The 14,691-nt window shown below is 38.0% G+C and overlaps 1 protein-coding gene across 1 annotated transcript in view; it reads right to left on the reverse strand.

Moving 5' to 3' along the window:
* Window positions 1–14,691, reverse strand: part of LOC134748228 (serine/threonine-protein kinase D1) — a 96,525-nt gene that overhangs the window by 35,924 nt on the left and 45,910 nt on the right. Inside the window, exons 2-6 of the mRNA XM_063682949.1 lie at window positions 7,384–7,532; window positions 6,463–6,607; window positions 5,889–6,032; window positions 5,094–5,248; window positions 104–262 (exon numbers count right to left, since the gene is read on the reverse strand). Coding sequence (XP_063539019.1) covers window positions 104–262; window positions 5,094–5,248; window positions 5,889–6,032; window positions 6,463–6,607; window positions 7,384–7,506 — 726 coding nt within the window. The 5' untranslated portion in view covers window positions 7,507–7,532. The remainder of the gene's footprint in view (window positions 1–103; window positions 263–5,093; window positions 5,249–5,888; window positions 6,033–6,462; window positions 6,608–7,383; window positions 7,533–14,691) is intronic.

A 14,691-nucleotide genomic window follows, 5' to 3' on the forward strand; every position in this document is an offset into this window, starting at 1 on the left:
ACACAGTGGGCCGCGTGTACGAGTGCACCGCGAACGTGTGTGGTACGCCCAGAGCCAGCCCCTACGTGGATGAGTGGGACGGGGAGAGAGAGACAGTAGGCACCTGCTTGAAGAGGCCGCGCAGCAGGCGCTTGCAGTGCCGGCACACAGTGGGCCGCGTGTACGAGTGCACCGCGAACGTGTGTGGTATGCCTAGTGACAGCCCCCACGTGGCGGAGCTGCGGGACGGGGAGCGACTGCGCTTGCCGCTTGCGCTGCCCAGCTAGATGCAATACAAGGTCAATTATATACACGGTGCTTTTTTTAACTCCTTTAATTTCGGGGTCTGGCTAAGTACATTTAAGGAAACTGAATGGCATAGTTTTTATTTTTGTCTTAAAAACTAATTAATAGCGTTGTTGTAACACGGACATTAGGTGTTTTTATCCGCCAAACAATTGAAAACTATGACATTTCGAATACCGATCGCCCGAGATAGTATGTATAACTGGTACTAAACACTAATCAACATGTAAAGAGGCCCTAAGGCAAGTGTACACACTCGTAGGGGCCTTCTTCTTCAACCTAGCGTTTTCCCGGCCTAGGGCCAGGGTCCGCTTTCCTACTCAATCTTCTCGACTTTGCCCGGTCTTCGGCATCCTCAGGGGTGAGATTGTTCTCTTCCATTTTCGCTATCACGACGTCCAGCCAGCGCTTCTTAGGCCTACCGCGGCCTTATTAGAAAAAAATTAATCATTGGAGATAATCTCCAAATTGGAGTTAATTAGAATACCGGTTTCTTTGAGAAAGTTACTTAATTTAAGCTCAGGAATGCACCCTTGAAATTTGAAGGACTTTAAAAAAAAACACCAATTATGACCAAAGAAAGAAAACTAAGAAAAAAACCCGGCCAAGTGCGAGTAGGACTCGCGCACGAAGGGTTCCGTACCATTACACAAAAAACGGCAAAAAATCATGTTTGTTATATGGGAGCCCCACTTAAATATTAATGTTTTTAGTATTTGTTGTTATAACGGCAACAGAAATACATCATCTGTGAAAATTTTAACTCTCTAGCTATCACGGTTCATGAGATACAGCCTGGTGACAGACAGACGGACAGAGGAGTTTTAGTAATAGGGTCCCGTTTTTACCCTTTGGGTACGGAACCCTAAAAAACAACATAGCCAATTTTTCAGTAGGTAACGGCGCGAAATTAAAAATTGAACAGTTTCAAATTCCACCTTTTTCTACTAACAAAATGGCGTGCCATACTTTAAATATGTAGGTACTATATTGTCAATTGGCTTTATTAATATCAATAAAAAATTGCATTGTCAAGCTATAATTTTCAATATCAACTGAGGTGAGGTACTTACTTCCTATTTGTAATGTCAATCTGTATTTGTAATTTGTTAATTAATTATTATTATTATTAATTATTTGGGTAGATTTGACACTATAAAACATGTCATGTCAAACAATCATACTTTGTCGGCCTTTGCAATCTGCGTATACCCATTTTTTACGTCATCTACGATTTCTTTAGTGTTATATAATGTTAGGTATCTTCAAAAATTCAATTTTAAATATAACTGTAGAAAATTGACGGTATCTGTAAATTTCAAACTAGGTGCCTACCTGTATTAATCCGCTAAACTACCTAAGTAATAAGTACTTTCTATAACCAATGAATAACATTACCTATCTTTCATCGTGCCACATAATTAGCCTCATGCATGAAGTTTATATTTGAACGAAAGATGTTTTATTCGGATGTTTGTTACCGTTATATCATGTTACAAATGCATTTCCATTCATTAAAATTATAAATAAAAAGTACAAAAATTTGCCCGCGAAAAGCTAGTGAGCGAAACGCTCGAAACGCCACGTGACGTCACGCGTTCGACAGATTAGTGTCATTAGTAGCAAACGTCAGTTGGACCGCCCAACGTGTGACGTCATCACGCTCTGTCGAATTCGCGCCAAAAATTATGAGCGTTTCAACCGCTCAAAAATTTTCAACATTTTAAATATTTTTTAATAAAATAATGTTAAGGTTTACAAAAGTATTTTTATCATTTCCGGTGTTCCAACGATATAAATTATGAATCCAAAAATAAAAATAAATTCATGCATGGAGCTAATTGAGCATAAAGACAAAATAACGATACTTCAAGCTAAAACAAGCAATCAAAGTAGCCATAGCAGTGGAAAATTGACGTCTAAACATATATGAAGCATTTTCTATGAAAAGGGCCCTTATTGTCGATGGCGCTTACGCCGCACAGCGTCGCGCGGCATTGTATTTATATCGGAGCATCGTTTATAATGGCGTAAGCGCCATCGACAATAAGGTCCCTTTTTATAGAAAATACCATATATAATGCCCATGTCTTCTGAACTGTAGGGTTGTGGAATGTGAAAACAATAATTTGTTTTAGTTTTGAGCTTGGTCTTATGTCTTGGAGAAGTGAATGAAAAGTATGACGAATGAATAGAATCACACACAGGAAAAATAGTAGATAAGAATTCTTAATTTAAAATATAATATCGATGTGTCCAGTGTCTTGCTATCAGCGATGTAAAAGGTATTGAACCGTGGGGAGGCGACATACACGACAAGGTGGTGTATTGTATACACGGTGGCTAAAAAATAAGTGCATTCCCGTTGTCTGGGAGGTTATGGAATTATACTGAGCAACTTCACTTTTATTTATACTTATGTTTAATATTTGTATCTGTTATGTTTATAAACTGAAATAGCTATAATTTACTAAAGAGAAAGTGACCAAGCAGCTCTCCTTCAGAGGCCTAGGACGGATTTCCTAAGTTGTATCTAATATGTTTACTATTGGATGATGGGTAGCGTGGGTGGTCGAAATAAAACTCAAAAGGAAAATAAAATAAAATGTTATTTATTAAAATAAAATTAGTTACAAGCATATTTGTGTCCCAAGTTACCCACCACCCAATGTGATGTTAGTGTCAAACCTAAAGAAAATTACGAAATTAAACTACGTTTAACTTAACATTAAGCAAAAATACAAAATAATAAACTTAATGTTAATATATCAATACATTTTTAACAAACATATTGAATTTTTCCTTTTTTATTGTGGAACGTACCACAGTACAATTTATAAATTGTATATGCAGATGTCAATCATAATGCGAAAATCAAGACCTGGTTACCTACGTAGTGACGAAATGTCACAGTTGCAATGGATAAATTCGCGGTGAACGACGAATGGTTAAATTGGCAAAATTGGTAATGCGTTGGACCGGCAATCCAAGGATGTGGGTTCGAGTCCCAGGTTAGCCAGAGTTGATCATCGTTGATTTTTTCATTGTGATTGACATTTGCATATACGATTTATACAAAATAATACTTTAATATTAAATATGGACGGAATTAAGTACATAAAACAGATCTAAAATATAAATTAGTATTTTCTTTCAATAAAATATACCTAGCTAATCATTTCATAGAATGTGTGATGAAGAACATTATTTTTTAATTTTATTATAAAATGCAGTCATTATTGGTACATTTATGTACATGAAACTGTGTATGTAAAAATTCAAAAAATCAAACCTAACTGAAAAATATTAAATATAGGTTCTTATTTATTATTTTATGAAAACATTCGACGTAGACATAACAAAAATAAAACAAATTGAAATAAAATTATAGAAAAAAAAAACTGAAAGTGTAACAATCAAAGGCACAATTTTAATACTACACATAAAACACATTTTATTGTCTTGATCCTATTAACGAGATTCTACGTGTACCTAAATACTGTAAATTCATCCAAAGATAAATACTATTATAAAAATACATTTCATTAGTTGATATTTCGTTTATATCCCTCCTAACTTAACATAAATCGGCGTATTGACAATATTTCACCAGAATTTCGCTTACGAATGTTTTATATTTCCAAAAGGGAAGTAATTAAATGATCAGCCGTTTTTAAAACTAATCTGCAAAAAAAAGCCATTAAATCATTTGGACAGCATACAAAGATTTTGCTGGCAATAAATAAAAATCGAGCTACAACTCTTGCTCAGCAAATAATTCACAAACGGTCAACATAACGTAACCCATATCGATCTGCTGTTATAATTTATCTGCTTAATAAATAGTTGAGCTGCAAAATTATTATTAGGTCAGCAAGATTTAAAAATTGGTTGTTACAAAAAACATAAGCAGTTTAATTGAGACACCATATGCATATCAAAGGAATGGTAATCTGATATAATACGGTAGCTAACGTTTAATTTGAAAAATCGGCAGTTGCAGACGGAGCGAAATCAGCCCACGTGACACGAAACCACACCACCACCCTCAAGGTCACCAAAATATCAAGGTTACCAAAATGACAAAGTTATCTATAAAACCGAATCAGAGCACCCCACTATCCACGTGGTCTTGTCTGTCCTACCCCTAGAGAGCAATTGCGAAAAAACGGAGGCGCGGAGGAAGGGCAGCCTTCGCCCGCATTTTGTGAATGGGCAGTAAGTTTTTTGAAGGACAAAATTAAAGGAAAGTAATCAAATGATGGCCAATATTTTTTTTGATTATATAATCAGCTGATCAGCAAGTAGGTTAGGTTGGTTAGACATTTGCCGATCAACAGATTTTTCAGCTAACCAATTTTTGCGGATCAGGTGAATTGTAATCCAAAATGAAATAATCCGCTTGACCACTGATTGTTTATCATAATTTGATTAATGGTGGATCGTTTACTGTCGATCAAATAATTAATTTGCCAACCAAATCAATTTACAGCAGCTAAGTATGACATTAATTGCGAACTGGTTTAGAAATACTTGCTAACATTAAGTTGCTGACCAAATATATATCGATTAAATGACACCTTTTCTTAAAATGCTACGATATTTATTTCGTGGTTTATTTGTAAAATCCGCAGTGTACAATACAAAATTCAGCTCCTTAGCATTCGTAGAAAAGTCAAAGAGTTTGTAAGCAACATGATAGCGGAGTGCTCTACTTATTTTTTCTTTGAAGTCATGGGATGGCACCTTATGCCATACGCTCAGCTGTCATCCGACTTGATAGTGAGCAGGTCGGCGATGCGCCTTACCAGCGAGTCGTCGTGCGAGGCGTGCGTGGCGTTCGAGGCGTGCGAGGCGGTGGAGGCGCGGGAGGGCGAGCGCGGCGCCGCCGAGCCGCGCCGCGCCGCGGGGCAGTTGGACGGGACCTTCACGGCGCAGCGCTTGTGGTAGTTTAGACCGCAACCTAAAATGGAAATGTGTGAATTACGATGAAATCGTACTATGAAAGTTTCACAGGGTCTTAAACGAATCATTTGTCGTAGACGTGAGACCTATATATACTGATGAACATGACAACAATGGAATAAATGAATATAAAGTCCCATTTAGAGGGATCAAGAACTTGCATGCGATTTTCGTTGGCAGAGCTACAAACGTCTTGTTATTGCTAAACCAGTTTCAGCAAATTTATAGTAAATATACCAATATGTAGGTATACGGTTTTAATACTTCTAATACAGCTGCCAGTCATTTAATTGACAGGTTGCAGTGCTGGAAAAGTAAGGCTGGTTTTAGTGTCATGCGCACCGTCCGCGCGGATCGCTCCGCGCCGGACCAATATGTAGTAAGTGTAGGGAGCGTTTTAGAGTGGTCCGCGCGACAACTTTCTCATACAATTTGGCTGCGCGGAGCGATCCGCGCGGACGGTCCGCGTGACACTAAAACCAGCCTTACTTTGCCATTGACAGCCATTGTTTTCTCGTAAATGTCACCGCACACAGGCGTTGTCGGAATGTAAAATCGATCATTTATAGAAACAAGACACAGTTAACTGCCCATAGGTAAGTCTTATTACACTGCTAATAAAGTGAATTGCTATTTACCTTCACACTTCAGCCCCTGGCGCACCAATCCAAAGAGCATCTCCCCGCAGAAGTCGCAGAAGGTGGGCGACTTGTACGAGTGGACAGACAGCATGTGCGGCAGCGGCGCGGGCGCGGCGTCGGACTCACTGCCGCATAGGAGAGCTGCACATACAAACATAAGGACAAATTCATTCTTATATTGAAAATCTATACAAGTACGAGACGTAAAGGATTACTTTTTTTTACGGCTAATTATAACACAATTATACCATAATTATAACACTGCGTGGCGAGTTTGTCAGATTACGCTAGATGTCATCTAAGAAGACGCCCTCATCCTAAGAGCGTTTTCACATTGCCTGATCCGATATCGAATGTCGGATGAAAGTAAAATGTGAGATGTGTTTTTCTGTATTTATTTATTTAATACGTGATGACGTGATGCCATATGACACTCTTCTGCCGCTGTTTTTCTTATAGGCGCCTTCCAATATCCGATATCGGAAAGGCGCTTCCGATAAATTCAGCCATGTCGGAGCACGTTGGGCGAGCAGTAGTCGTGCGGCGTCCGTCTGTCGTCGTGTATACTCACGGTTGGCGGTGAGCACGATCTCGACGAGCGTCTCGTCCGACACGTCGGAGGCCGAGTTGATGAGCTGCAATACGTTGGGCGAGCAGTAGTCGTGTCGGAACAGCAGGATGCGCTCGCTCAGCCGGTTTAGCCCGTTGTCGGGTATCTGACGAAAATAAACAAAATATTATAGTGCGTTTTGCTATTATCGCAGCAGTCGCAAATGAGAGTGCACAGAGTTAGCTACTTAGCTAATAATTTGAGACTGCTTGTCCATGAGAATATAGAGCAGTTTGGTAGAATAGCATCCTAACAGAACGAATTAATGCACAATGTCAATATTATTTACAACGAAAAATAAACAATAATGAGATAATTTAAATAATAATGAGTAAAAATCGTGAAAGCACAATGTCAATGTTGCAAAGGTTAATATCAAAGGCAAAGGTCAATGTAGTAAAGGTATAATAATAGTATATATAACCAGGGTAGAAAAGTGCTTTAGCCTAGCCAGCTTTCACATCACAATATGTAATGAAATACGTAATTATTTAGAAGTGACATAGATTACTGGAAAAGTATCTGTCATGGAATCGCTACTCTGGCTAACCTTCTCGTGCACGCTTGACGGCCAGCTCCTTGAGGTGCGAGAGCGTGAGCGTATGTGCGGGCGCGACCACGGCGTCGCGCAGCACACCCAGCGGAGACAGCTACGTACCTTCTCGTGCACGAACTTGACGGCCAGCTCCTTGAGGTGCGCGAGCGTGAGCGTGTGTGCGGGCGCGGTCACGGCGTCGCGCAGCACACCCAGCGGAGACAGCTAAGTACGTACCTTCTCGTGCACGAACTTAACGGCCAGCTCCTTGAGGTGCGCGAGCGTGAGCGTGTGTGCGGGCGCGGCCACGGCGTCGCGCAGCACACCCGGCGGAGACAGCTACGTACCTTCTCGTGCACGAACTTGACGGCCAGCTCCTTGAGGTGCGCGAGCGTGAGCGTGTGTGCAGGCGCGGCCACGGCGTCGCGCAGCACACCCAGCTGGAACAGGAACGTCACCTCGTCCTCCATCCCGACCGCAAGCGTCCCGAGCTACTCTGTCGACAAACAAAATACTACATAGTTAGATACATGTACGAAAACAGTTTGAAAAATAACTTTTCGAGCGATTTCACTACTTTTTGTCATGGCCTTCGGGTAAATATAGTATCGGTTACTTTTTACTTTACTAATTACTTAGTTACTTCTATTTTTGATGTAAGTTACACCGAAAATAGAAGTGAAGTAACGATATTATGAGACATTGATGCACATTAAAAAACAAACAAGAAGACTATATAATCAAATAAGTTTTTGGCAAAAATTTCATTTTTGGTACAAGCTTTTGTCGCTGACTATGACTGTACTTTTTTTTCACAGGCAACTAATACTCATCGAGACAATTCTAAAAACCCCAAACACAATTAGGTTTCGTTATTTTATAACAGTTCCTATGGCCCCCTCCTGTCTCCATCATCAGATCAGCTCGATGATACCATAATATTGCATTGTCACACGACTTACATATGTATGCAAATTTTCAGCTTTATCGGAAACCCGGAAGTGGGTTAAATTTAACTTGCAAGATTTGACCCGTACAAACATAGTTACACATTACACATACATACATACATAGGCACATTGCAAGTTAAATAAAACTCTACCTCTGACGAAATTTGCTTATTGATTGACAATGTTTTCTTCGTAAAAAATCTGACAACAATAGGGCAAAAGGAAAAATCCAAATCGTTTGACAACAGCGAGCTTATTGTTAAGTATTTTTTTAGCGATTAACGAAGACATAGCGGCCATGCCATGTATCGCGTGTAGAATTTGTATAAAACAAGCCAGCACTTACACTTAAATACTACACATAGGTAAACACAATAATGGCGCCATAAGTCCATTTGCGCGTAGAATAGTCGAAATTGTCACAACAAATGATTTACGTGATCTTCGCACTCCTTTATTGTCTAGTGTATTGGTCACATATGCATGTATCATGTATTCCGTTACGATAACTCGAAAATAATGATATATTTTGCGCTTCACCTGTTTTGAATGTGCGACCTGCGCTGGATAGTGGATAACCTGCGATATCGTCCACGTTGTTAATTGAACAATCGTAAACTTTATTGCGTGGACATAAGGTTCTGAGATGGTTAGGGTGTTGCTGTTAGTACGATGAGCTCTCGGGTCACGGTTTAGCCGTGCCGAGGTCACTTATCGATGTAGAGTGCATGTTGTATTTATTTTAAATCTCCACGTGTTGTTGCACAACGATTAAATGCAGAGATTCTGTCGCGTTTTATGATTAAACATATCCACCTACCTATAGTCGAAATCATTAGCGTGTTTAAAAAGTGTAATGCTTGATATAGACTAGGACAATAGTCCCCTGTGACCAAATAATTAAGCAAACGTCGTCGGCATAAAGAATCTCGAGCACGGAGAGCTTTGTGGTTTTCGATTGGGCCTTGAATCGAGAAAGGTATTCCACACTTCTGTCAGAACGAACGCTGAGTTGTATTTGTCCAGAGTACCCAAGAAGCGAGTCCTCAAGCCATCATATTTTCATGAAACTGTCTGACTAAGTTAACGAACTTTTCGGGACACCCAGTTTTTTGTAAAACAAGCCAGAAAACTTCGCGCGGCACACGGTCGAAAGCCCAAATATACTTGACATAGTATTGTCACAATCTGTATTGAGATAAATATGGTCGCAAATTACCGGCAGTCTCAACGGCAGATATTTCAACGTTGAACCAGTTGAAACCTTCAAGTAGTCTGTCGCAGTTCGAGCAAGTAATCATAATCATAATCTATATATATAAACGTAAAAGTCCTGACTGACTGACTGACTCACTTAAATCAACGCCCAGCCCAAACCGTTGGACCTAGAGAGCTGAATTTTTCACAATAGATAGCTTTTATGACGTTAATATCCACTAAGAAGGGGTTTTTCAAAACTCATCCCCTAAGGTGGTGAAAAAGGGGTTGAAAGTTTGTATGGAGATCATAAATTTTTTTGAGTGCGGGACTTGAAACTTCGTAAAAAGGCAGAAAGAAAATACATACGCTTATTTTTAAAAACATATACTCGAAAAGCACTGCCCAAATCAGACTAGAAGCAACGGGAAAAGAGTTCCCTATAGGAAGAGGAGTCCGACAAGGGGATCCAATATCTCCTAAGTTGTTCTCGGCGGCCTTAGAGATGATATTCAGGAATCTGGAATGGAATAAAAATGGACTCAACATAAACGGTGAAAACCTGAGTCATTTGCGTTTTGCAGACGATTTGATTTTATTCTCAGAGTGTCCAAAAAATTTAGAAAAAATGCTACAACAACTATCAGACCAAAGCATAACAGCGGGGCTTTCAATGAATACAAGCAAAACCAAAATCATGACTAACGGTTCACAAAGTCACAGCATCATGGTAAATAAGGAAAAAATAGATTATGTGGATGAATATGTATACTTGGGTCAGTTAACAGCTACAAGTGACACTATGGCTAAAGAAATTGATAGAAAAATTGCCAACACTTGGAAAAGGTTTTGGTCACATAACGAAGTAATGAAAAACCAAGACATGCCTATAAAGGAAAAGAGGAAAGTCTTTAACACATGCATCCTGCCGTGTTTAACATATTACGGATGCCAAACATGGGCACTAACTGAAAAACTAACTTACAAAATTAAAGTATGCCAAAATGGAATAGAGAGAAGTGTAATTGGAGTAAAAAGAAAAGATAAAATAAAACTAAACATAATTAAAGGTATAACCAAATTCAGAGATGCGAATAAAGTATGTAAAACACTAAAATGGAAGTGGGCAGGACACATGATAAGAGAAAAAACTGATAAATGGACCAGGAAGATAACAGAATGGTACCCAATAGGCTGTGCAAGGAAACAGGGTGGCCAATGGAAACGCTGGGAAGATGACCTCAAAAAAGTGGCCGGCCCAGGATGGATTAGACTTGCAAGAGATAGGGAGAAATGGCAATCTTTAGAGGAGGCCTTTGTCGAAAGACAAGCTGTTGTTACAAAACCCAATCGTCGGAAAAGTAATATTTAATAATATATTGTTATCAATGTAGAGCAGCAATAAAGGCTTATTTTATTTTATTTATTTATATTATTAAAATACAAGAAAAGTTATTTTAGCGTTTTTGAAAATTCATCCCCTAAAGGAGTTAAAAAGGGGATGTAAGTTTATATGTGGTACATTACAATTATTTTCTTTTAAGCTAGGAACTTGAAACTTGGTAAAAAGGGCATTATATTAAAATAGACAAAAACTGATTACTTACACCGTTTTTGAAAAGTTTGTATTAATAGTTTCGGGAGCAAATTTTTTTTTAAATAGTGGACTTGTAAATCTTCTAAGAGGGTCGAGGGATTATATCGGAAAAAAAAATCAGTTAGGGTCTTGAAACTTCGTAGTTGGTGAAAGACAAATTTCATGCGTTGTATAATTATTAACAAATGATTAACCGTCCCTACTGATATCTTTTGCTGCATAATGTTCTATATCTATTATGCTCATGTAGAATATATAACCACCAACATACAAATCCACGCGTACGAAGTCGCGGGCAACAGCTACTAGCTAGTATATTATAATTATTATCGTATTAGAGGAATTTGCTAAATTTATAATTGTAAATGGTAAAATATTCATATTATAAGTAAATATATACGTCAAACGATGCACATAAATAGGAAACTAGTTTGTTTGACATATCCTTGTCTCATTTGCATGGCAAATTATGTCATTGAGCTATCACTGATACCGGAAGACGTTACAAGTTACAAGTCGATTTGCTTATGAAAGAAAATCTCGTTCGCTTGTTATTTAACATGTGATCTAACATAGTAAATACAGTGTACGCTAAGTAAATAAATGCGATAAGTATGAAAAAAAAAATAAGGTACGCTTATTATATGCCCGCGACTTCCGTCTGCGTAGAATTTTTATTTTGGGTATTAGCTTCTTTTTTTATCCAATCTGCTTTTTATTGATTCCCTATCTATACCAGACAAACTAACTTCTAACGCCTTGATAAAATGTAAAGGCAATGATTCAATTTGAGCATAATAGTTACATCAGGGGACATCTTACACAAATCAACCTAGCCCCAAACTAAGCAAAGCTTGTACTATGGGTGCTAGGCGACGATATACATAAGGCATAGTCATAAGTAATATATTTGCGAAAGATACATAGGATGTTACAGTTCACAGTAGTAAGTGAGCCAAGCTACCTTGTCACACAGTGACATGCAAATTTCAAGTTTTATGCCTAATACTAAACATGCACTAATTTAGATAATGTCTAAAGTTAATTTATATTTACACAACAATATTAACATACAAAATAACAAATATTAAAAACGAATTATATGGTATAATACAAAATAAATTAAGATGTCACAGATTTATAAATATGATGTAAGACAGTTTAGTTGTCTAGATATTCTTTTATTGAGTAGAATGTCTGCTCATTAAGCCATTTAAATAAACGTCTCTTAAATAATTGAAATGTTAGGAATTTAATAGTATCTGGCAGTTTGTTAAATAAACATATGCTCATGGGATAACAACTTTTTCTGTTGAGACTCGTGTGTGCTCTCGGACATACTAGTTTGTTAGGGTATCGCGTATTAAAGTTACATATTTCGTCATTTTTTGTATATAGATTTTGGTTGCATTTTACAAATACACACATTTCAAATATATATAAACAAGGTACAGTGAGCAGATTTAGTTTTTTAAGTAATGGTCTGCATGAAGTTAATACCGAAACACCACAAATTGCACGTATACACTGTTTTTGAGCTATAAACAATCAATTTATATTTGATCCGTTACCCCATACAGTTATACCATATCGTAGACTAAATGCAACGTAACCATGATACGCTTGGATGGCTGTTTTTGGGCTTGTAATTGTGATTTGCTGGTTATTATATGAAATAGTCATTTTTTGATACATACTTATATAGATAAATACATACTTATATGTTTACATAGAAAACACCCATGACTCAGGAACAAATATTTGTGTTCATCACACAAATAAATACCCTTACCGGGATTTGAACCCAGGACCATCGGCTTCACAGGCAGGGTCACTACCCACTAGGCCAGACCGATCGTCAAATGCCATGCATCAATTATCTCACTTTCGGGGTTGAAGTGAGATAATTTTAACACTCTTAAGGGATGATTTCCGGGGAAAAAACTATCCTATGCCTTTCCCGGGGACTCAAACTATCTCTATGTCAAATTTCAACTGAATCGGTTCAGCGGTTTAAGCGTAAAGAGGTAACACACAGACAGACTCGCATTTATAATATTAGTATGGATGGTTTTCGGAGTTTACATTGAGAGATTGTGTATTTTTTTATAATAACAGCAATAAGTAGGTATATACTATTAACTGACCATCGGTGAACCTCATATTCTTGCAAAAAGGTTTACGAATAAATCATAGAGCATGGCCCTAGTACCTCTACGCCAGTATGGTATGGCGTCTAGGACCTGGTATGGGATCTGAGCGTTGCTCTATTTACTTAGTCAAAAGCATATGCCTCTACTGTAAAAAAATAAACATAATTAACCACGCATAAAAAATATTGTGCTGAAATAAACAGCATTATCTGCGTCGCTCTTAATTTGGCTCTAGATTATAAATGTAAAACACCTATTTACGTCTCAAATCCTTGACATTGTCGGCTTAAGGAAAATCATTCCGACTGACCCAAAACTATCTGTCGACTATCTTCAATGAATGAAGTAATTGTTATGCATGGTAATGACGTGACAAGTGACAACAAGCTAATCTTTAAATAGGTACTTTGACGAAATAACAAGGTTTTGTTAAGGTGAATATAACAAACAAAAATATTTATTAGTGGATTAACGACTTACGCAGTTACAAACACGTGTAAGATTATAGATATGTCGAAATTCGTCAACAGCTGAAGACGCTTATTAGTTGTTGTTAGTTGTAAGCGCCGCTGCTGACGACGGTGATGATTACGAACACATGGATAGTTCCATTTAGTTCCATTATAGCTCGTGTTAATAGCTTTTTTTCTTTCAGAATCCTTAACTCCCGCGGGAACAAAATAGGCCTTTGTCCTTCAGTACACCTGCATGAAATAAGATCTTTTTCGAGCAAGTGTGATGAAAAATACATTACTTACTTTCCTGACTATTATGGATACTATCGGTGATATAAATGAACGCTCAGTCATGCAGCTTTATTTTCTTTTTATAGGTATTTGAAGAAGGATCAACTGATCATTAATGGATAAAGGTTTCTTCCATTTATTGATAAACTTATGAGAAGAGCCAACAGTTGGTGACTGGAAGCCGTAGTTAATCGTACCTGAAAAGTCCTGTCCCGTACATTTTTATTAGAATATCGTGAGCCATCATTGATAAGTTGTGCTGCTGTCCTTTCTGGGAATTTATTGAAAATAGTACTGTTAAAAGAGTGTTCGGTCTTTGTTTTCAGGTCAATGAGTTTGAAATGTTTCCTATAGTCTATAATGTCTGTATTTATTTAATCTTTATTGCACAAAAGAAAATACAACTGTACAAGTACAAAAGGCGGACTTATGTATTGTAGTTTGTAGCCAGTTAGTGTTTTGTAGTTCCCGAGACTTGTGCCGGGTCCCAGAATTGTAGAGATCCCAAGATTTACGCTCTACCGTTCTAATATTACCGTTTTTGGTTGTGTAACTAATTTTGTACATAAAAAAACCGGCTGTAAACAAATTCTTCGCATACTTAGCTTGTATATTGAAGTTTTCTAAGTCAACTAATCGTGTCGTGTATGAACTAGGTCGCGTGGAATGAGTTTCCTCGGCGCCGACGGGATGCAGAGCCGGACGTGTGCCTATAAATGTGCCATTTTCAACCAAAAGGGTACTTATTGTCGCTTGTCAGTAAGGCGCTATTTCCATATAGCTTCAATTAGAAATCAACCTTATCGACAAGCGACAATGTGGTACCTTTTGGTTGAAAACGTCACAAATATGGGCCGATTTTCGCACTGTGAAGTAGCGATTATCAAACTCCATTAGCACTCTCATCATCATCTTCATCTTTCACTTTGACAGACTTTGTTCTTGTTGGTTCATACAAACAGAAAAACATAATTCGTCTGTTTAGTGGGCGTGTAATGGTCGCGGTTATCTA

This window comes from Cydia strobilella, chromosome 16, assembly GCF_947568885.1.
Source record: "Cydia strobilella chromosome 16, ilCydStro3.1, whole genome shotgun sequence".
In the NCBI taxonomy this organism is placed as follows: domain Eukaryota; kingdom Metazoa; phylum Arthropoda; class Insecta; order Lepidoptera; family Tortricidae; genus Cydia; species Cydia strobilella.